Genomic DNA, 24564 nt, shown 5'->3' on the forward strand with positions numbered 1-24564 from the left:
CCCCTGCCGTAGCTGCTTCCCCAACAGTGGGGAGCCCTGAGCTGGGAGGTAAAAGGTAAAGATTAAATGGTATAATTATAATTACCATTTAGCTGCTTATATCCCTAATAGAAAGGATACAGTGCTACATAAGGGCTGCATCAGAGTCCAGTTCTTATATAGGAAGTCGGACGTGCAGACTATAGATAGGTGGTCAGTTGTTTTGTATTCGGGCATTTTTAAAACTTGCTGCTACCCAGTAGATTAAAATGGCTTCATAGGCTTCATAGTCCCACCCAAGGAATTTGGGACTGAGGCATGGCATAAAAGTCCTATTGACTGCTTTTTACTGATTTTTCCCTACCACACATTAGCATTTTCAGACCTGCATTTTGCATATGGGCTTACACTTCTGTTCTACCCAGGAGAGTGCACAAAATACCAGCAGGCTCTCCCTATGGCTGAAGAAGTGTGCTTGTGCCCAAAAGCTTGCAAAGAACAATTTTTCCAACTATTTAGTTGGTCTAATAAAAGATACCACATCTACCCAAAGAACCTTGTCTGCCTATGTCCTTAGGTCAGGGGTGGGCAATTATTTTGGGTAGAGGGCCACTTACTAAGTTTTGGCAAGCTGTCAAGGGCCACATGGGTAGCCACGCCCCTTGACAGGTGCCCTGCCCCCTGGTTATCATCTTGGGACTGGAAGTCCCACCTCCTAACCCCTGCCCTTTGCCACCAGAAGTCCCTCCCCTTGCCCCCAGAAGTACTCCTTTCAGCAAGGGGTTTTGCCATCCTGGAACCAAAAAAATACCAAATTATATTCTAAAAAGTGAACGTTTAAAACATTAATTTGATTTAAAAAATATTTTTGCCCTGATTTACATGCGTTTGCATAGTGCACAAAAAGGTGATTGCACAGTAGCTTAAAATGAAGTGGTATGCTTGTATACTGGGGGTACAGGTTTGTGGGGGGCTGTGGGTGTGGCTATGTGGTGTGAGGGAGCATGTGGCTATGTATGGAGATGTGGAGTGTGGGTGGGTATGGGGTTTGTGGGGGATTGTGTAGGGGGAGGATGGCTTGGGTGTGCAAAGGTGTGTGTGTGTGTGTGTGTGTGAGTCTGTGTGTATGGCAGGGTGGAGGGGGTCCATGTGTATGGTGGGTTTACGTGAGGGACTCGCCCTACGAAGACACACACGCACACGCTCTGCCTCTGCCTGCACTCATGCATACTGCCACTGCCTATACATACACTCTCTCTGTCCTAAAAGTAGTAATTGAAGCCCCTAGATTTTGTGATTTCCAGGATTAGAACTAAGATTTGGAAATGTGAGGAGGTAGCATTCTTCAGATGGATGCCTATGAATTACTTTGTCTGAACAGCATGGGGCTGGGAAAGGACGGGACCATTCTTTGATTGTCTTATTACTTACAATCTTTAGCCCAAAGAGAAGCTGTAGTGTAGAGGAAGGGAGTGTGAAGGCCAGGGAGAGTGCTGCTGACTAGTTTTACTTCTCAGCACCACCTGCAAAGGAGGAATGGTTGCAGAATTGAGTTCCATACTGTGCTTCCTTTTGCAGTGCAGGTCATGTTAGTACTGCTGTGAGCATGAATGCCTTGTGCCCCCAGACGCTGGGTGGGCATGGTGACCACCTACAGGTGGTGGCGGCAGAGACATGGTGGCATGGGGCAGGGAGTTCCTGCAGGCGGCCACAGTGGTGTCGGGGGGGGGGGCGGGGGGGGAGGGCTGACCAGCAATCAGTGACCACCCGCAGCTGCTGCCAGCAGCAGCAGCAGCCACAGCCAGTGGCAATCGGGGGACTGTCTGCAGACGCTGCTGCTAATGGGGGTGTGGCGGCGAACAGCAACTGCCCACAGGCACTGTTGGCAGCATTGGTGGTGCTTTTTGCGGGGGGTGCGCTGCCAATCGCAAGGGGTGCATAAGCATCGCCCATGGCTGTGAAAGCAGACTGGGTGGAGATTTTCTTCCCAGAACCAGCTTTTAATTACACCTCTCTTTGGTTCTACAAAGGTTGTGTCTAGATCAGTGGTTCTCAACCTTTTTAGACTAAAAGCACATCTTGTTAGACTCATGGGACCCCTTGGAAAATGCTAGCTCTTAGCTTTTACTTCCTTTTTGACTACAGAAAAATAATAGAGCAATTTTTCATAAATTTCATAAACGTTAGGGCTGGGAGGGGCCTTGGAAGATCCTTGAATCCTACCCCCTGCCCAAGGAGCAGAAAGTCACCTGGGGTCATAAGATCCCAGCAAGATAAGCATCCAAATTTCTCTTGAAGGCGTTCAGTGTGGCTGCTTGAACCATCTCCAATGGCAGGCTATTCGATACCTTGGGGGCTCAGACAGTAAAGAAATTCTTCCTTATGTCCATCCTGAAACGGTCTTACAGGAGTTTATAACCGTTCGACCTTGTTGTCCCTTGGGGTGCTCTTGTGAACAATCGTTCCCCCAGATCCTGGTGAATACCCCTGATTAAACTTATAGGTGGCCATCAGATTGCCCGTGTGCCTGCGGTTTTCTAGGCTAAAGAGCCCATAGCTCCCAGCCTGTAATAATAAGGTCTATTTTCCTGACCTCTGATCATGCGCATGGCTCTTCTCTGGGCTCTCTCAAGCTTCTCCACATCCTTTTTGAATTGTGGAGCCCAAAACTGGATGCAGTACTCCAGCTGTGGCCTCACCAAGGCTGAGTACAATGGGAGAATGATGTCCTGGGATTTAGTTGAGAAGCATCTATGGATGCAAGCCAGCATTTTGCTAGCTTTACTAGCCGCAGCATCACATTGAAAGCTCATGTTCATCTTGTGGTCAATCATGACCCCCAAGTCTTTTTCATCCATAGTGCTAGTCAGCGTAGCCTATAAGCATGCTGCAGGTTTTTCCTCCCAAGGTGGAGAACCTTGTATTTTTTGGTGTTAAACACCATCTGGTTCTTGTCCACCCATTTCCTCAGCCTGTCTAGGTCAGCCTGGATCGCCCTCCTGTCCTCAGGTGCGGATGCTTTACCCCAGAGTTTGGTATCATCAGTGAATGTGGCCAGTCTGCTTCTGACTCCAGTGTCCACATCATTAATGAAGATGTTGAACAACACAGATCAAAGGACAGAGCCTTGGGGGACCCCACTGGTCACAGCGCACCACAACGATTGCCTTCCATCAACCACCACCCTCTGGGTCTGACCAAAGAGCCAATTCCCCAGCCAGCGGATTGTGGTGGACCTGAGGCCGCAGTTGGCCAGTTTTGCCAAGAGGTGATCGTGGGATACCAAACTGAAGGTTTTTTTGAAGTCAAGATATATGACATCAATCTCCTCTCCCTTGTCCAGGTGATAGGCCACCTGGTCGTAGAAGGAAATGAGATTGGTCAAGCAAGATCTACCTGCAACAAACCCATGCTGAGTATCCCTCAGGATATTGCCATCAGCTAGTGTGTTAAGGGTGGCCTCTTTGATAATCTTTTCCAAGACCTTGCCCAGGATAGAGGTCAGGCTGATGGGCCTGTAGTTTGCCAGATCCACTTTCCTCCCTTTCTTGAAGATAGGCACCACATTGGCTTTCTTCCAGTCTTTGGGCACTTCAGCAGAGCGCCAGGAGCTCACGAAGATCTGTGTCAGGGGCTGAGCTATGATGCGAGCCAGCTCCCTGAGTAGCCTGGGGTGTAGATTGTCAGGGCTGGCTGACTTGAAGGTGTCCAGCCTCTCAAGGTGTTCCTTCACGAGGTCAGCATTGATGGAGGGCAGGGGATCTCCCTCACCTGGTCTCCGTGTCCCATAATGGGCATGGGTGTCCCGTGGGGCTGATGAAAGACCAACGCAAAGTTCCCATTTAATAAGTTGGCTTTTTCTTGTGCGTTGGTTGTCAGTTGTCCCATCTGGTTTAGCAGGGGTCCAGTGTTGCCCTTGCTTTTCCTTTGGCTCCCCACGTATTTGAGAGAGGACTTTTTATTGTCCTTGATACTTGTAGCTAGCTGGAGTTCCCATCGATTGTTAGGTCGCTGATTAGGTTGTCCCCAGTTGTCAGTACCAGGTTGAGCAGCGCTTTACCTCTCGTTGGCCTCTAGACTTCTTGAGTCAGATAGAGGTCATCCACGTACAAGAGGAAGCTTAGCGACCGCTTGGATTTAGCCAAGCGCTCTTCCCATGAGATATCTGGATAGTTGAAGTCTCCCATGACAACCATACACTGGGAGCGTGTGGCCTCAGCCAGTTCCCTGGCAAACTCCTGGTCAAGCTCTTGACTTTGGGTGAGAGGTCTGTAGTAGACTCCCACCATCATGTCCCCTGTGCCGAGTTCCCCATGGATTTTAACCCAGACAGTCTCCAGCTGTCCATCGTGGTCACCAGTATCAACTTGCAGGGACACGTAGTTCTCCTTGACAAAAACTAAGCGAGACTATAACAGGTTAGAATTTTTTTTTTACCCTGAATTCCCATTTGAAATCTCTGGGTTTATCTTTAGAATCACGTTTGCACATTACTCTGCTTTCTGATTACAGAATGCAGGGAATGTTCCAGAAAGTGCTGTAATTTTTTTTAGCATGTGCTTCTGTACTTTGGTTGGAAAGACTAAACTTGCCAATCCTATTTAGCATCTTGTGTTCTGAGAACAATAACTAGAAAGCAGTTTTACTCTCATGTCCTTGGTGAAGTTTGGAATAATTTCTGAGATGTTTCTCTAGCCTCCCTGGACATTCATTTCTCTGGGTTTATTACTCCAGTGTCAAGTGTAATTGCACATTCTACTGTTTTAAATAAGTCTTAATTCCATCAAATCAGCAGCTGCCTAATTTGTTAAGCATTTGGGTAAAAAATAACTCAAAAGAAAAAAGTGAATCTTATTCCCTCCCCTAGCTGGCCAGATGAGTAATTCAGTTATTTCACTAAAACACCAAGTTCTCTGTGTTTTTAAGTCAGTGGTTTTGTTAGATTGGGAGCAAATATTATGATGCAGTTTTTTTGGTAGGTAAATGCTAATTGCAGCATGTAAATAACATTTGGTGTATCTGCTTTTTTCAGTCTATATTGAAGAAGACTGTGACGGTGACAGAAACTCCTTCAGCGGTTTTCCATTACACTGAGCATGATCTGGCCATGCCAGATTCCTGTAGCAGCAAACAACTTGATGTCATCTTTGAAGCTGCTAAGAAAGACCTCTTAACCTTGATGAAACTAGATGTAAGTTAATAAAGGATAAATGACCTAGCTGTGCTTTTCATTCCGTTCTGCACAGACAATAAAATGTAAACTGCTTTTTAATGCACTGCAGACCCCTCAGCAAGGCAATATACTGGCTCAAGAGGTGAGTCCCTTTATTTCTGAGCCTTTTCAATTTGGAAGCAGGATTGAAACAGATCTGACTGTATAACTATATAGCTTACTGCATAGTTGGCAGTATTTTTAGTTTATTTTTGCTTTTGAAGTTGCAGAAGTTTAGGAATCTCCAGGGCTTTTCCTGAAGGTGAGTGAGAAACAATTTCTCATTGTAACCACTGTCACAGGTGTCTATTTACTGATAATTTAACTTAAGTACAGAAGAAGAATAAATGGTATCCCTTCTATAATCCCCAGCTGCCACTGCTGTATATGATTGTTTCCTTCTTAGAGTGCCCCTAGATGACAATGTGATATTCAATTATAAATGACAAAAATCACCTGTAGAAAGGAAAGCAAGGGCTTATATATGCTGCTTTTGTGCTAACATAAGTGTAGGAGACTAGCAAATAAATTTAGACTAAGCATAGCCTTCTTGATATGATACATGGTGTATGGATGTTAATTTGTAAAACAAAATAAAAAATCACTGTGGTATAATGCTTAGGTTACACTTAAATGCTTGGAAACCAAAATTAAAAAATGTGAAGTTCTCAGAATAAGCTGAACTGTAAGCAGAGAACAGTTGTTCTAGGATAATCAGCTCAGGTGTGGGACTGCCTTGAAGAGGCTTTCTTCTGTGCTATTCACTTTATTGTTAGACTGTTTGCCTAGTACAGGGGTGGGTGATTTATTTCAGCTGGAGGGCCACTTCACATGTTTTAGTGAGCTGTTGAGGGCTGCGCACAAATTCTTTCAGAAGATATCGTTTTGACAAATTATAGGTTTAAAAAAGTATATACTAAGAATCAAATGTCTACTAAAACATTAGGAAGGTGCTGAGGGGCTGGGGGCGGGACAAGGGGTGGGAATGAAAGTAAACGGTGTTTACTTTTGTTTCCCGTCACAGCACCGCGGGCCTCAGAAAATGCCTTGGCGGGCTGCATGTTGGACAAGCCTGATCAAGAACAAGCTGCACCTGGTGAAGGAGGTTTAGGACAAGAGGAAGAGTTTCTGTTATCAGTATGTTGGTCAGAAAAGAAGGACCAAGAAAGTTGTGGGTCAAATGTTAATTAACCAGGGGGAACAATTAACGGAAGAAGAAGGTGGAACTGCTTAACAGCTACTTTGCTCCAGTCTTCACGAAAAAATTAAGCTGCAGCTAGTCACCTACTCAGGATTATCTGGAGAAGGAAGTGGGGGAAGTTGAAGGATGAGATAACAAAAGACACAGTGGGAGGTTTTGTTGAGTCTGAATGAATTCGAGTCAGCAGGACTGAATAAACTTCATTCCAGGGTCCTGAAGGAACTGGCAGAGGAGATGTTGGAGCCCTTGGCAATGATCCCCATGGAGTCATGTGAGATTGGTCAGGTACCAGAGCACTGAAAAAGGGCCAGTGGTAGTGTCCTTCTTTAAAAAAGGCAAAAAGGAGCACCTGGGGAACTACAGACCAGTTAGCTTCATCTCAGTATCTTGGAAGTTACTAGAGCATAACCTAAGGATGGCTATTTGCAAACATCTAGAGGAGTAAAGGCTGTTCACAAGCAGCCAGCATGATTTGTTCTTTGTAAATTCATGTAAAAAAAACTTGATCTCTGCCTTTGATAAAGTAACTATTTGGGTGGATGAAGGGAATGCCATGGATATAGTGTATCTAGACTTCAGCAAGGTGCTTGACGAGGTCCCGCATGACCTCTCATAAACAAATTGGAAAAACATGAGCTGGACAAAACTGCTATAAGGTGGATAGATAATTGGCTCAATAGCTGCAAGCAAAAGATAATTATTAACAGATTTGTGTCAGAATGGCAGGAGGTTTTGAGTGGAGTCCCATAGGGGTATGTCCTGGGCCAGTACTGTTCAATGAGTTTATTAGTGATTTGGGTGCTGGCACAGAAAGCTTCTTGAGCAAGTCTGTGGATGATGCAAAACTGGGAAAGATTGTGAATACATTGGAGGATGGGAGTGCAGTTCAAAAAGATCTTGACAGATTGGAAAGTTGGGCTAAAGCTAACAGGATGAAGTACATCATGGACAAATGCAAGCTGCTATACCTTGGGAAGAATAAAACACAAATACAAAATGGTGATACCTGACCGGATGGCAGCATTGTGCAGAAGAATCTGGGAGTCTTGGTGTATCACAGAGTCAGTGAGTTTGCAGTGTGATGCACAAAAGGCAAATGTGGTTTTAGGATGCATCAATAGAAGCAGTAAGTGTAAGATGCTGGAGTTGATAGTCCCTCTCTATTCAGCACTGTTTAGGCTTCACATACAGAATGTGTACTGTCTTGGGCTCCACATTTTAAAAAGGGCATGGAGAAGTTAGAGAGGGTCCAGAGGGAGGCAAGTCATATGAGGAGAGGCTGAAGGAGCTAAGCATGTTCAGCTTGTGGAAAAGGTGCTTAAGAGGGGACATGATCGCTGTCTTCAAATACTTGAAGGCCTGCTATAAAGAGGAGGGAAAGCACCTTTTCTCTCTTGCTGTAGAGAATAGGACATGGACCAATGGTCTGAAGTTGTAGTGAAGTAACTGCTGCTAGAATAGCGAGGCAGTGGAATATACTGCCTTGGGAAGCTGTGAACTTGCCATCACTGGAGGTGTTCAAGAATAAACTGGACAGCCACTGGGATGATCTTGGCATAGCTATACCTATGTTCTGCTCTGGGTATTTCCCATGCTTCTGGGCATTGTCTGTTGCCCCCAGCCTTTCTTTCTGCTACATGTCAGGATGTTTTTCAGCCTCCCTCAGAGGCATTTGGTGTTGACTGCAGCCAAGGATGGAGATTTTGACTGGATTTCATAGACATTAGGGCTGGAAGGGACCTCGAGTCCAGCCCCCCGCCCAAAGGGCAGGAAGTCAGTTGGGGTCATAGGATCCCAGCAACATAAGCATCCAATTTGCTCTTGAAGGTGTTCAAAGTAGGTGCTTGAACCACCTCCGATGGCAGGCTGTTCCAGACCTTGGGGGCTCGGACAGTAAAGAAATTCTTCCTTATGTCCAGCCTGAAACGGTCTCGCAGTAGTTTATGACCGTTCGACCTCGTCAGCCCTTGGGGTGCTGTTTTGAACAATCATTCCCCCAGATCCTGGTGGTCACCCCTGATAAACTTATAGGTGGCCATCAGATCGCCCCTGAGCCTGCACTTTTCCAGGCTGAAGAGCCCCATGGCTCTCAGCCTGTCATCGTAAGGTCTGTACCAATGCTTCTTCTGGGACCCAAGCCAGAGGTTCCTGGCTAGAAGGTCCTGCCCCTCAGTTCAGAGTCAGACCAATCGCCATATTTGGGGTCAGGAAGGCATTTTATCACATGGTCAGTTTGGTGTGGATTCTGAGGGGCTTTTTGCCTAGCTTTGGAATGGGGGGGGGGCATGGCCCTCTACCTGGGATCTCCCAATCAATATATTAACCATGAACGATGTGTGCCTCGGGGCCTGGGGGGGCATGACAACTGCCCACAGGTGGAAGTGGTGTCAGTGGCAGCAGCAAGCGGGGAGCTCCTGCAGTTAGCTACAGTGGTGCTGGCGGCGAGGGCAGGCTGAGCAGTGAGCTCCTGCAGGTGGCCATGGTGGTTGGGGGGGGGGTTGGCGGTTGGCAAGCACCAACCAGCAGTTGGCGATCACCCGCAGATGTCGCCGGTGATGTCAGCGGTGGGGGAGGGTGGCAAGCGGCGACCGCCTGCAGGCGTTGGCGGCACTTTTCATAGGGGGTGCACTGCCAATCTTGGGGGTGCATGTGCACCCCTATGCGTTGCCAATGATATTAACAGCCTTTTATAGAAGCACAGTACTGGCTACCATGGTTTCCTGCTTTTACCTAAGGTAGTTAGGGTGTTATGTCTTGTGTTGTCTCAGGCTGTACAGTTGTCTTATGAAGAGTTTAGGTTATGGATTGTACAGGATGATTTGGGTAGTAATGATCCTGCCTCAGGCACAGGGCTGGACTAGATGACCTCCGGAGGTCCCTTCCAGCCCTGCTTGTATGATTTCTCTATGAACTGTAAATGGAACACATTAGAGAATTTCATTTTTGCAGTGTATATTGAACAGTAGATCTATTAAAATACACCTCCAAAAGGAAAAGGCTGGAATATACAAGCTATGTTCATCATGCCCAAATTAATTTAACTCTGAAAAGTTTTAATATTGTAATATCCTGATTTTTAAGGGTTTACATTTTGAACTGAAATGCCAAATAATATTCTAATGTAACAGTAATATATCATGATGTCATACCAGCTACAGGTCTCAGCCAGGTCAGAGGTATTCAGCAAAGTAATCTAAGGCTTTTGTATTCTAGTTCTTTGTCTCCAAAAATAAAAAATAAACTCCAAGGCTAACAGTTTCCTTTGCTAACAAGGTCTGCCTGAAGGTTGGGACTTGTTTACATACTAAAGTAAGCCATGTTATGAATTTATGGTGCAGTAATTACTATGTATTAATTTCCCATGTGTACACTGTTAATATATACTACCAGGGCATATGTAGAGCAGCTTAGTGAGCACCTCCTAATCTACCCTGTAGAATTCCACTTTGTGTGAACTAAGACAGCCCACAGGGGGAGATAGTGTACAGAGGGTGGTGTATTGTAAATTCACACCTTAGTTTGCCATATTAACTACTCTGTATAGATGGAGAGGTGTTTACAGGGTAGCTGAATTCACTGCTACTGCTGTCATGGTATCTGAATACCTCGCATCTGATTTAAAAGATTACATTCAAGATACCAATCCAGTGAGATTTTTTTTTTTTTGGTGCAGAGCACTCTGAAAGCAATCCTTTCACAAGCACAAAAATAAATACCTTTGGCAACTTAATTTTGAGTCAGTTGCTTTGAGGCAATTGCTTTTCAGGTCATCTTTCACAGGGGGTAAGCTTAGCGAGTGAATGGCATTGTTTACATGAAGAGAATAATTCACTTGAGTAGCTAATAGTCTAATGCAGTCCAGCTCTGCAGATTAAACCTCTGCTAGATGCTAGTTTCTTGGCTCTAAAATTAATGCACGTCACATCACCTCAGTGTCTAGGGCGGGAGTGGGGGGAAAGGGAAAGAAGGCAAAATTGAATGGTTTAAGCCTCATAAACCTTGTGCACTTCTATTTATGGAAGCCTTTATTTAGCTCTGGTGATTGACCTTGACTTCTCTTTTGGAATTTCTAACATGCCTTGCCATTTTGATATTAAGGCAGAAAAAGTTCACTTCCAGCGTTTCAAACTATTATCACCACCTGAAAACTAAACACTCCTATTGTTCTTGTGACATCAGAGATCGAGACTATCCAGTTTAATTATATCCATTGATATGTTAAAACAATAATTTCTCTCCCAATGTATAATTTAAAAAAATGAACCTGCTGGATAAATTCAACTATGCTGAAAGCATGGGGCCCAATTCAATAGGAGAAAAAAAGGGCTAGTTTCCATGCTGGGTATATAGGTTTTGTGAAGCAAACACCAGGCTGCTTTATTTCTTTTTCTTTTGATTGAATTTAGCTCTTGGTTGGGAGCCGACGCATCTTTCTTTTCAAATGAGATGAAGGCTTGTACATAATGGAATATACGTCGGTAGCTGTGGGTAACAAGTGCAGTGTCTGGTAGGACCATATACCTAAGCAAATCATATTCCATGAAGAGCTGGCCCGTTTAAAACTGGTTGCCTCCCTCCTTCTAGTTCTCAGTGGGACCAGAGCCCCAAGGCTGCTCATTTTAGGATGCTGCCCCTTTTCACAAAAGTAACCAAAACAGAAAGCCCCCAAGAACTATCCAAAGAGTGGAGCCGGGCTTCATTGATGGAAGATTTGTCATATGATACCATGGGGACAGGAGTAGATAAAAATATAGTTCACAATAGTCAGGATTGTTTTGTGTACTATAACTCTGCATTTCTGGACTATAATGTTTTGGATATATTTTTAGGTTCAACCGTAACTCTGAAGTTCCTGGCTCTATACCCCTGGAATACCTATACCATTTAGGTTATTGATGAATATTCTCAACCTTACAACCTGAAGCAGTTCTTATCTCTTATTTTGAAATCACTTAAAACAGTTTACAAATTTGAGTCCTTAATTCTGCAGCTGTCTCTGCACAGGCAGAAGTAAAATAGTCCTTAAACTGAAATATATCTGTATGCAGGGATCACTTTACCACTGAAACACAGAGGCTGTTTAAGACAGCTGTAATGCACAATCGTTTAGGGCTTAAAAGGGAGAAGGTTTCTATTTTTGGTGATTTAATGCAGGCTATACTTCCTGGAGTCATAGTTTGAACAGGATATTTTTGAAGAGCACAGGAAGAGATTAATGTTTTTATTTTCCTGATGTGGATGTGAGGGAGTGGAATTAAAATGTACAGGGAATGTGATGTAGAGTCAACTGTTAGTTGCTCAGATTTTGTTTAGTGCAGATCTGCCTCTAATTTACTTTTCCCATTTGCAGTGAAGTTAAGTGGCATCAAAATGTAATCCTTCTACTTGTCCACAAATAATTGGCATTGTCTGGTTCAGTGTCTAACTGTATGTTAGAAAACCATAAAATGAATGCGTTAGGAAAGAAGCCAAGAGACCCCATGCAGGCCTCAATCAAAGGGCAAGCAAGTGTGTGTCTGCCTCAGGAGTTGTAAGGAAATCGGATCATTTTTATTTCTTTGACTGGGGAACATGTTTGTTTTTTATAGCCCTGTTTTACTGACAGTGAACCAAAATTAAACTTGGTGTGCAAGATCTATTGGGTAATAGGATGCATGTAGGCTTAAGTATGACAAATAATTAAATTTATAACAATTTGAAAGAAGAATATTTTTTGCCTGGTAGCCAGGGTACGAGTACGGTATTCTTTGTTCCTTTCCAGTAAGCTCAGTTGACATGAACTCTCTAGAGTGAAATTGGAAATTCATTGCACTGCAGAGAGTAATGTGATCATTATGTGAGTTTATCAGAGGCAGGCAAAGTGTGGTCCATGGGCTGGATTGGGCCCGTGGCAGACTGCATTTCCCAGCAGCCCCTGCATGTGCTGTTCAGGCCAGTCTCCATGGAGATCCCAGGAGTGGGGGGGCCATGACAGCTTCTTGCTGTCACAGCCCTGTGCTCCCAGGGTTTCCATGGAGACCAGCCTGGATGGTGGTGGTGAGGTGCATAGCTGGGCGGGGATCCACGCTGGGTCCAGCACCGGCCGGCATCTTGCAGCAATAATAGAATCCGAGCTGGGGCAGAGCCATGGTCTGCTGCCCGGACGCCCCTGCTACAAGTGCAGGTTCAGGCAGGGGCATGCAAGCAGCAGATTGCGGCCCATGCTGTCACCTCTGGCCCTGGACATAGCTACCTGCCCAGCTGTGCACCCTGCTGGTGCCTCTTGGGTCAGTCTCCATGGAGACCCTGGAAGCCATTATGGCCCTGCTGCTCCTGGAGTCTCCTTGGAGACTGGGCCAAGCAGTGTGGGCAAGGGCTGATGGGAAATGGAGTTGAGCCACTGGCTGGATCCGCCATTTTGCCCACCCCTAGCTTATGTGATTTCTTGTATGGACCTGATGCTCTCAAGTGAGCATGCAATGCAGAGATGGAAGTTTAAATAAATTATCTGGTTTTCATGTGTAGTGTCAGATTTTGCTCATGAACCGGGGTGTTCAGAAACCCACTCTGGATCTAAGCAGATAGGTTATGTTTGGATACAATGGTGATAGATACCTAAGAAAAATCTGTGTTTATGGAATACCTGTGCTAAAACTTTCAGTAGTTTCACAAATAGGTAACGTGTATCAATTCTGAATAAACTCAGTGCATGGGTAGTATGTACAAATTGCTACACCCGTGTTTAAATTTCAAGGTTATCGTTTTTAAATATGCTCCTCACTTCCATGTGCTCAGGGAGAACAGTGTCTGATGGTAAGGAGAGGGGGAAAGGGCTGCCAAGGGAAAAAGTTGGGGGGAAGCATAAAGCAAAGGGCTACCTAACCATGTTTATTTTCCTTGCTGTAGCAGTGGGAGCGGCACAAATTCAAGGCAGACCTCCAATAATTGGATTCTGTATCTGTAAAAATATAACAAATGTATACATTCTCTAGAAATAGAATGTAATAATCGGGGGGTCATCTTATAATCAGGGTCATCTTCTATTTGAGTAAATATGGTGCTTTGTTGTCACTTTAAGTCCTCCTTTGTGAACACTGTTCTTGTTTGAGCTATGAGAGTTTTGTAATGATCTTGCCATTTAAATGACAAAGAATAATCTTAATAAGGAGCAGAGGAATGATTTGCCTTTCTCTATTCTCTCTGGGGCTTGGAGTTCAATCAGGATGTCCGTGATTATACATAGGTGCAAATTAGATTAGAATAGTTGAGGTCAAAGGAAGTCGCCTCTCAAAATGAACGCTATCATTTTGCTGCTTAGTCCTCTGGTTGCTACTTTTATTCAGCCAGACCCATGAAAGCCTATTTTGGGTTATGCTGGCTGATTTTTGTCTTAAGCAACATGCAGTGCTATCACTTAATTTATTATTTCTGTTTCTTATAGTGCCAAGGAGCTATTCCCGTGAACCGGGCACTGTATGAATGCTGAATCCTGTGTATATTTTAATTTGTATATTTATTGCAAAAAAAAAAATATTTGTCAGAGGCTAGGTACTGAACTGTGTAGTCCTCAGATCTGATCCATTTTGGCTCTTTCTGTCCCCTGAAATAGCAATGGTAATAGTCCTATTGAAGTTTAAAAAAAAAAAAAAAAAAAAAAAGGCAAATAATCATGTGTCATGGATAGGACTTGTTAGGAATGGGAATTTCCATTTCAAAGGAAATTTTGACACACTACCACTTTTCTTTCTGTTGAATTAGAATGAAAGGTACAACATCAAAGAAATTCCCATAAAAGGCAAATTCTGTAATATTTCAGTTCTAGGCCATTAAAATGTTTGTATCATTAGCATTTAAAACATAATTTTGACTCTGATATTACCATCTTAAATATATCCATATGTAATGTTAAATACAAATATATTAATATAAGTTGTTATAAAATAAAAATCAATTGAAATGACACACACAAAATTATTTTATGTTTTCCTGTCCAAAAAGTTCTTTGAACTAAATCTGTTTCCATGAAAGAGTTCAATTTCAATAAAACTGCATTTTTGATTAAATATTGTATAATCAAATATTTTGCCCATCTCCCACCTATAGAGAATAGCCTGTCTGTTGTTGTTGTTTGCTTGCTTTCATTTGATAAATGAAACTTTCCTAAGTTGCACTCCTTCAGGTGTTGGATATACAGAGCAAGCTGGAATAACAATTACCATGGTAAAACATTAACAACCCCCCTGTATTTGATTTGCTGCTGTGGCAAGGCTAGTCATTAAGGGCCATATTCTGCCTTACTTACCTGAATAGTGCCTTATTCTTACTGATTTAAATTGGTCTCTTCATGGAAGAGTGTACCAACAGACCTGCCTAAGGAGGCAGAATCGGCCTTTTATGGTATGAACACGTGAATAAGTTACTACAAAGTAAGCTGGGATGTCAGCTACTCCATGTAAGTCTCTGTACACCTGCTTACTATGTGATAATGCAAAGTAACTTATCCCTCAGTGAAAACTGGGTTAGCTACGCTGCCTATACCTTGGGAAAAAATAGCATGTCCATGAGGAGTTACTGCAGAGTAGTTGGCATGCTGTAGGTTTGTATCCTACCTTATCTGGCAAGTAATTAGTTTGTGTGCCCATACCTGTAGTGTTACACTACCAGGCAGAAGACTGCATTCAGCCATTTGTCAGTGTCGTGTGTCAACCATGTACACAGACTTACCCCATTTGTCCTCTGTGTACCTCAGTCAAGGGTGTCTGCTACAGCTTTGTTACATGTTTCTGTCTTATATGATTATTTAATATTGATATGTAACGTGACACATTCCCAGAGGGAAAAGAGTGTGATATATGAGCAACCATTTCCTACTTTTTCTAATAAGAAATGCCCAGGAGAGAGTTGGGAGAACTGTAGCTCTTTCCTTAGCTTCTGTAGTTTTAGGAAAAGTGGTGCTTGGCTTGATTTGAAAGCTCTCTCTGAGTTTGATTTTTGGAGTCCAACATGCAGTCTGGTGCACTTATGAAGGTCCCATTACTGGGATGAAGGAGAAAAGAAAACTATTTCCCTCCAGGTGTGGCATTTCAGGAAGAGGTACAGGAATATGTCTTACAGTTCATTAAGTTGTTTCCCTGTAAGGTTTTCAAGAAGTTTTTCAGCAGAAAAGAGACACTTTCAGAGAAGAGAGAGATCCAAAGAGCACCATTCAGTTCAGTTATCAAAGTGCTTCCAGTTGATCTGTCAAGTAAGTTGAGAGAGAAGAAATATTGAGCAAGTCCTGTTTAGTGTGATTGCAGAGAATTTTAATAAATAATAGTAAAGAACTGTTCTTATCTCTTCTGTAGCACTTTGCCTCATTGCAGGTCGGTGTCAATCTTCTGTTTTAACATTTTACATGGAAAGCCAAGGCAGAGTGACTTGTTCAAGGTCACTCAGTGCTCTATCTGCTTCCACAAATACAAACATAGGAATTAACGCAGACTTCCTGTTAGCGTTGTCAAATTGTTTTTTTGTTCCCGTAACAATCTGTTACAGGATATACATTGAGACTTTTCAGATGAACACTTAGTTAATCTTAAATAACAGTCTTAATAAAAATCAGATATTATAGTAGAACCTGCAAAAGTATTTTAGCCTACTTTTACTGGCAAAAGCTGCTGACACTTTGACTACTATAAATATTAATGTTGAGTTAAATGCATCTTTCTAAAAGTGGGTGAAATGAGGAAGAAATGCCGCTAACATACATAGAATCATAGAAAATTAGGGTTTGGACTAGTTGTCAAAAGGACAACTAGTCCAACCCCCTGCTCAAAGCAGGACCCATACCCAATTAGATCATCCCAGCCAAGGCTTTGTCTAGCCGGGTCTTAAAAGTCTCCAAGAATGGAGATTCCATAACCTCTCTCTGGGTAACCTATTCCAGTGCTTCACCACCCTCCTGCTGAGTTTTTTTCCTAATATTCAACCTAAACTTCCCTTGCTGTAACTTAAGACCCTTTCTCCTTATTCTGTCATCTGTCACCACTGAGAACAGTCCAACTCCATCCTCTTTGGAAACCCCCTTCGTAGATTCTGGGTACCTGGAGGACTGAAAATATTGCATCAATACTTGAAAGGAGATGATCAAGGGAATTATAAATAGCTTAGCCTAATGTCAGCCACAGGTAAAAGGTTAATTTGGAACTTTATCAACAAAGAATTGGAAGGTAAAAATAGAATTAATGCCAGGCAGCTTGGTTTCATGGATGGGAGGTATTGTCAAACAAGTGTGTTTATAGTCTTTTTGACAGGGTAACAGGTCTGCTTGATAAAGACAATTGTGCTGATTTAGTGTGCTTGCTTTTCTCAAATGCTTTTGGCTTAGCACCACATGACATATTGTTTTTAAAAGTTCCATTATACCGAATTAAAAAGCACGCATTAGCTGAATTAGGAATTGGCTCGCTGACAGATGTCAAAATGTAGTTGCTAATGGAGAGATCTCAATGAGTGTGGCTGTTTAAATAGCTGTTCTTGATCCAAGGCTGTGTAATATTATAATCAACTGTTTAGATGATATAAAATCTTTGGTAAAGTTTGAAAGTGACATACAGATAGGAAACAGAGAGAGACACATTACTGTTACAGTATGATCTTAGTTTCATAGTTAGTAGGGTCGGAAGGGACCTGAGCAGATCATCAAGTCCACCCCCCTGCCATGGCAGGAAAAAGTACTGGGGTCAAACGACCCCGGCATGGTGTTCATCCAGCCTCCTCTTAAAGACCCCCAGGGTAGGAGCCAGCACCACTTCACTTGGAAGTTGGTTCCAGATCCTAGCCGCCCTGACAGTGAAGTAGCACCTCCTGATGTCTAGTCTGAATTTACCCTCTGCCAGCTTGTGACCGTTATTTCTAATCACCCCTGGTAGTGCCCGGGGGAACAGGGGCTCCCCCAATGCCTGCTGGTCCCCTCTGACTAGTTTGTAACAGGCCACTAGATCCCCCCCTCAGCCTTCTCTTGTGGAGGCTGAACAGGTTCAGGTCCTGTAGCCTCTTCTCGTAGGGCCTGCCTTGCTGCCCCCTGATCATGCGAGTGGCCCTCCTCTGGATCCTCTCCATGTTGTCCACATACCTCTTGAATAGGTCTGGAATAGGTTGGTTAAGTTATGGTCCTCCACCACTGTGTATTGTAAGACAGCCAAATGCAGGATAATACACCTGTAACCCAGAAATGCAGATTTTGCTTCCAAGGTAAAAGATTTTTTTCTTGAAAACCAGTGGGCACGTGTCTACCCATGCATTAATGTGCTGTGGTTTCTGCGCCTTAAGTTTTAGTACCTATAATAATTGGTGCTAACTAAATGTGCAGTAACCGGCACTACTGCACAGTAGCACAAGCACATGCCTTTTAATTGATGCTAATGTGCAGTAGATTAATTCTGCTGTGCATTAGTGCAATATCATGGCTTTTGCTGTGACACACTAATACCCAGTAGAACTAGTCTACTGCGCTTTAGCGTCTCGTGTAAATTCATCCATTTGCACCTAAAAAGATTTAGGGGTAATGACAGGTGACTGCCTCAACATACGAGTTGTTGGTGCAGTACCATGGCAAAAAGGGCTAAGCTGATCCTTGGAGGATCTTGTAGAAGTAGGTGACGCTCTTCCTAGTGGTCATAGCAGTGACAAGGCTACTACTAGAATGTTGTGTCCATTTCTGGGGTTAACATTAAAAAGGATAGATATAAACTCGGGAGCATTTAATGGAGGGTCACTGAAATGACTGGAAAATGAGCCTACAATATGAGGCTTAATGAGCTAATTGCAGGGAAAGTTGAATATATATAGGGCTATTTAGTCTGGAACATATAAGACTGAGAGGGGATTTGATAAGAATCTTCAATTACCTGAAGAATGATTATAAAGAGGATGGAGATGAGCTTTTCTCTGTGACCACGGGAGACAGAACTAGGAACAAAGCCCCAACCTTCAGCGGGGGGTTGATTTAGGTTGGAGATTAGGAGGAACGTTTTTACTACGAGGGTGGTTAAGCATTACAACAGGCTACCTAGAGAAATTGTGGAATCTCCATCCCTGGACGTTTTCAAGAGCAGTTTGGATGGACACTTGGCTGGGATGGTTTAGTTGGCAATAATTCTGCCTTTAACTGGGGTTGGATTAGATGACCTCATGAGGTCCCTTGCAGCCCTTCTTTCCTGTGACCTATACAGGAGGTCAAACGAAATTAATTTAGCAGTACTTTCTGGCCTTAAACTTTCAGAAAATGCAAAACTCAACTTTATCTGTAATCAGTCAAAATTCCTTACTACAGTATTCTTTGGGTGTTGAAATGTTAACCATGTTTTCATTGATGAGATCAACCACTTCATGTTTTTTATATCAGTACTTAGAAAAGTCATAGACTGGTAGCACTCAAGGCAACAGTAGAGCAAAATAAAATCCTTAAGCTTGTAAATGTATTTAAGTGAAGAGAGCTAAGGCATATGTATGAAAATGGCTCTTGAACTCATAGTTAAACAATCAACTCTAACTTAAAGGCTAAAGGATTTATAACCTTCCTGTCAGTGACTGTTCCTGTGTTAATGGTTACTCCCCTACATTTTTCAGATCTTTTTTCATATGCACAGATGTGCTAAATGGTACATTTATGATTTTTCTTTTTTTTCTCCCCTCCCTCCCTAGAATCCCTCGTTGTTGAATGACAGAGTGACCCTGCATCATGTTACTGCTGGGACTGTGTTGTCAAGGCAGGGAGACCAGGTAAGTGTACTTCATAAAGTGAAGGGTGACATGGCAGAAAAGAGTCCACATTACTTCCCATTCATTACAAGCCCATGGAATCCTGCCAAGGTCCTGGTATACTTCTGACAATGGATTGTTGTTAAGATGTGTATTAAACTGTACCTTGTCATTTGAAGCCTTTGGAAGTTCCAGGTCAGTTCCAAGTCTGTGCACGTGGTTTCATCAATCAATGCTTCATGTCCCCACCTGTAAAATGGGGGTTACAATAGTGACCATACAGACAGAGGTATAGGGAGAATAAATTCCCAGGTGCAATGAATGTGAAGAGCACCTAATGATTTGGATGAAAAGTTAGGTTGAAAAGGGCAGTTTAGGCATTTTTCCCTCCTCAGCGGGAAGCTCACCAGAGAGAGAAACTGTCTGGAGCTTGTATCATAGGTGAGGAGTCATGCAAAACTGCAGTCCAAATGCACACAGAGGAAGAGGGAAATTCTTTCTCCTCATCTCCCTTGCACAATATTGAGTTGGTTCTATAATTGGAGAACCACTCTTTGCTATCACCTGTTGTCTGAGCCACAGCTTATGTGCTTTGCTTTATATGAAATAGTATGTCCAAAAGCAATAGAAATCTGCATACTTCTGACTCTTGCTAGCTTACACTTATTTTCATTGGAAGTTATGTGATATTTGTACAGTGCAAGTGTGCAGTTACTTGTTTACAAAAACGTATCCTGCAATGTATGATCAAAGTTACTCATTTACCTTTTCTTCAGAATACCTTTTCTTACACATCCAGGGTTCTTTGCAGATTGCTGCATTTTGCAACAAGCAGAAGATAAAGATTATTATAATACCACTTGTAGCTGATGTAAAAATGCATAAAACAGGGGAGTGAATGAGGGGGATGAATTCTGGCTTCAATCCCAGTGCTTACCTATTTTGTTTTGCCAAAGCACAGCATTACCCAAAGTGTTCTGCTATGAATACCTTATCTCCACTTAGAATTGCTTGTCCATCTCTTGAGATCTGTTAGTCATGATGACCTTCCTGATCATTCAGAGAAAGATCTGTTTCAGTACTGGGGCTGCAGCAATTGGCAACAATCCATAAAACTGTTTTTAACAGTTCACAAATGTGACTGCTTATACTGGATAAATTCTTTAAAACCCCCTAGAAAAATGTATTTTTTTTGTAATATTGTCACAATAATTATCAAATTGAAACTTGTGAGGATTTATAATGAGGAACTTTGTGTCCACTCTTTCCAGGATGTTAATATCCGGTTTGTGATCTCAGGGATGCTCCATGTGTACCAGCGGAAGATAGACTCTGAGGAAGACACTTGTCTATTCATCACTCATCCAGGGGAAGTAGTAGGCCAGCTAGCTGTCCTTACTGGGGAACCTCTCATCTTCACCATCAAGGCCAATCGAGATTGCAGCTTTCTGTCCATTTCCAAATCCCATTTCTATGAGTGAGTCATGCCTTGGCATAGTGTATTGATTTTGCTTTTTACAACCATTCTGAATACATTTTGGTGTTTGGAAAGAGTGTGTGTGTTATCTGCATTGCTAGAACACATATGACAAAAGGATGATCTATGTGAGGAACTTAAGTTGCATTAGACTATAGGTTACAGCATCCTGTTTCCAACAATGAGCAGTTCACAGAACTTAAGAGAAAAGTACACTGTAACACTCTCAATGGTGAGCATCTTGTTGTATGTTTGTGCAGAGTTTATCTTGTTGGATTCCTAGGTGCTACAGTAATACAAATAATGAAAAAGTCAACCTCAGCCCATGTTTAGGTGTTTGAAGTATTTCTTTGCAGTGACATCTTTGTTTACCAGAGAGCCATCCTCTTTCTCTTTTTAACCATAGTGGAATTAATGAGCTACATTTGTAACAGTGAGTTGCAGAGAGATACAGAGTGACTCCTTACATGGTTCCCGCATACACCAACAGGTCAAGTCGAGTGAAGAGCACTGCTTTGTCTACAGACAGAGCAGATATCTTCCTGATCCCTATTTATTAGTGGTTGGTTTGTGCCTTAAAGCGTCACAGCAAAAATGCCATGGTTTTTTGGGTTTTTTAACCTACTGTATATCACTCTGTGTGTTATTTTCTGACATTAAGCATTTAATCCTCTTGAATTGTGCTATGATCTTATCACTGAGGTCTTATAACTAAGTTCATACACACAGTGGTTCATAAAATATATCTATTTCTTAGATTTAAAATGGCTGCTTTTTCACTTTGTAATTGAATGTCCCCTAGTTATTGCAGAATAAGGATAAGCAGGATTTTTTTCTGGCTTGTGCTCTTAGGACAGTTCATTGTTTTGTACATCTTGGCCCTATTCTTTTTATTTCTTTTCTAAACCCCAATCTTTTAAATTTCTCTCTGTTTTTAATTAATTTCATGACCTGTCTCAAGGCTCTTATTTTTGTGATGACTATGACTGAACACTAGCTCAGGTGACAAAGGACCGTTTATTCATAAAATAGTACTCTGATGTATTCAGTATGTTCTCTCCCCTTTGTTAAACATCTTCTCCTTATTCAAACTTTAGTCCATCAGATAGATACTCCCTTCTTGTCCTGTACCAGGTATCTGTTATCTACATTTCCTGTAGACACTTTATTTTCTTTCTTTCTGTTCCTCAGTCCCCCTCTTTTTACTTAGCGACTTCATATTTCACATTTATGTCCCACCTGACCCGTAAGTTTCTCCTGCCTTTGGCTTCATTTCCTCTTTTACTAGTCAACCCTGGGTTGACTCTCCTGCTAGCTTGGTCTTTTCTTTGCCAAAGTTCCCTTCTGCTGATCTCTCAAAGAGTTGAGAAGCTTCTCTCCAAACATTTCCTTAACTTTCCACTAGCCATTTGCCCTCTACCATCTGTTCACAGGTCTCCAGCCCATCAGTTCTTGTACACCAGTCTTAACTTAGTTCTTATTTTTTCTTCTCTCTGTCTCTCTCTCTCACTAATGGCTCTGTTATCAGTTTACTGTGTTCTATTATCACCTGCACCCTTTCACCACAGTCTTTTCCAAAACCAGGCTCTTTCCTTACAGCTATTTCCACCACACCTATGGTCATGTCAGTCAGTACTTCAGGAGAAAGTCTTGGGGTAACATGCTCTTCCTCAGTTGTTTTTTTTTCTCCTCCTTCAGTTTGGTTGTGAAGAGAGATGTTGAAAAGTAATACGTAAAACTAGGTATATTTAGCATTCTCCACCTTCACTGAATCCTAGATACACAATCCTCCTTATGTGCAGTCTTGGATTCCTGTATATTTCACACAGGATCTTCCTATCTTGTTCTCATGTCCCCAACTAGTAAAAAACTGTTGTAATCCATCAAAATTCTCTTGAAACTCTTTCCTTCTCTTTGTCTTTGACTAGTTCTATACATACATTTCTCCTTCCATTATATTGCCACTTAGCAGTAGGTGAAAGCTGCCCAGGTCTATCATTGGAAAGTAAAAGACAAACAGCATGGCCATGATTGCCATCAGGTAAAAAGTGTAATATTGCAAAACAGCAGCCTAGCATTTGGAAATACTTGGATTCCAGGCTGTAGATTAAATTTCCCTCGCTGATACTTTGGATCCAGGAGCTTTTGCCTGGTACTTGATGCTATTAAATAACTCTAAATAGGGAGATTTAAGTTGAGGGGTGACACAAACTGCTTATATAGTTTTCTACTAAATGCCCTCTTAATTTCACCAGATTGATGTGCTAAGTACAGGGTGCTACACTCTAACTTGCGGTGTCTTGATGAATAATATAATCAAGTTGTCATCAAAGAGTCTCCAAGAGGTGTATGTCTTCAGCACTGAGTAGAAGGACTCTGTCACTTTTTCCACTTCTGTAAGTCATACAGGTTGGAGTCTCTTGATATGTGATATGGAAGGAGGAGGAATATGATGTGTTTTTATGTGTTTTTCACTTTCCCTGCCAGTCACACTGGAGCCACCAGAAAAAGTAATGACATGGCAGTGCCAGCCTTTTCCAGACAGCTGGGCCAAAACCTTCATAACTAGTGATAAAGAATACAGGCATCCCTACAAAAAAACAAGTTTCTGTAGCGTAAGACATTTGGCTCTTGTTTTTAGGTGCTAGGCATGTACAGAGACTGACTCAAAATCAATGATGACTGTGGGGACAGAAGGGGGAACCTAGCTGCTGGAGGGGAAAAATCTTTCTTTTTCTTGCTTTTGATTCACAGTGAGTTGTTTTTTTTTGTCCTCTGTGTTAACAGCCCCATAGAAGCTGTAAAGATGTCAGAGAAGTGACAAGCAGCACCAATAGGAACCACAAACAGCTTGTCAGGGATTAGTATTCACAGAATGGGGGGATCTAATTATACTGATCACAACAGAAAAGTCTGTATGGAAGAAGGTTCTGAGGGCCAAATGGGAAATCGAATGGAATAAGAGCTCAGTCATTCAGGAGCTTTCACTAGTTTGAAAAAGATGTTAAAGCAACTGATGTGCTGAGAAGAGGACAGTTACAGTAAGCATACGTGACTGGTAGGGCTGCACAGGGGTGCACATGCCCCCTCTGCCTGAAACTGATGCTGCCAGTAGGGCTGGTGCCCCCCGATAGGGTCGGTGGCTTCTGCGGGTGTCCCCCCAGATTCAGGAGGCACCAGTCACTCATGACAGTAAGTGAGCATTTGGTCTGAATTGTGTCTGGCCTCTCCCATACCCTACCACACACATGCATACCGTAAAGCATGAGTTTGGACATTGCTCCAAACTGTGTGCAGAGCTGAAGAGGGAATGGGAAATATTATACAGCAAGATTGAAATAAGTGACAGGCAAAACCTATTTTGTGGTTCTTGTGGGTTGTTTTTTTTTTGTCATTTAACCCAGGATGTTTGTAAAGAGTTTTCTTTGTATGGCTGCTTTGAATTCAGACATTGCTGTAGATTCAGTTCTCTGCCCTCCCCTTTTCCAAATCAGGCAATTTTTGTTTGCGAAGGAGAGATACAGCTGTGCTTTTTGGGCTCTGAATTGCCAGTGCCTAAGTTGGCTGTGCTGGTATTAGTATTGACCCTTTTGCTCAAAATCAGCCCATCCCAGTGGAAGAACAAGGACAACAGCAAGTCCTTTTTTAAATAAATAGGAGGCAAAAAGAAGGTACTGAGTAATGTGGGGCCCCTGCAAGACACGCTAGGAAATCTGGTCATTGACCCAGACGACAAAGCTAACCTATTTAACGACTTCTTTGCCTCCATTTTCCTGAGCAGGGACCGGATCAGGCTCCCCTCAGGCCCCAGGGGAAGGTGCACCGAGGCCAAGGGTCAGGGAGGATCTAGTCAGGGAACTTCCGGAGGGACTGGATGTATTTCAGTCAGCTGGTCCGGAAAATCTCCACCCCAGAGTGCTGAGGGAATTAGCTGAGGTCGTTGCGGGACCCCTGGCATGGCTTTACAAGCACTCA

General features: G+C 42.8%; 1 protein-coding gene across 1 annotated transcript in view; it reads left to right on the plus strand.

The window, feature by feature from the left end:
• PNPLA7 (patatin like phospholipase domain containing 7) overlaps positions 1–24564 on the plus strand; it is a 318179-nt gene that overhangs the window by 87450 nt on the left and 206165 nt on the right. Inside the window, exons 15-17 of the mRNA XM_019510411.1 lie at positions 5012–5170; positions 19056–19133; positions 20384–20589. Coding sequence (XP_019365956.1) covers positions 5012–5170; positions 19056–19133; positions 20384–20589 — 443 coding nt within the window. The remainder of the gene's footprint in view (positions 1–5011; positions 5171–19055; positions 19134–20383; positions 20590–24564) is intronic.

The sequence above is a fragment of the Gavialis gangeticus genome, unplaced genomic scaffold (assembly GCF_001723915.1).
Source record: "Gavialis gangeticus isolate Ggan-Ray unplaced genomic scaffold, GavGan_comp1, whole genome shotgun sequence".
In the NCBI taxonomy this organism is placed as follows: Eukaryota; Metazoa; Chordata; order Crocodylia; family Gavialidae; genus Gavialis; species Gavialis gangeticus.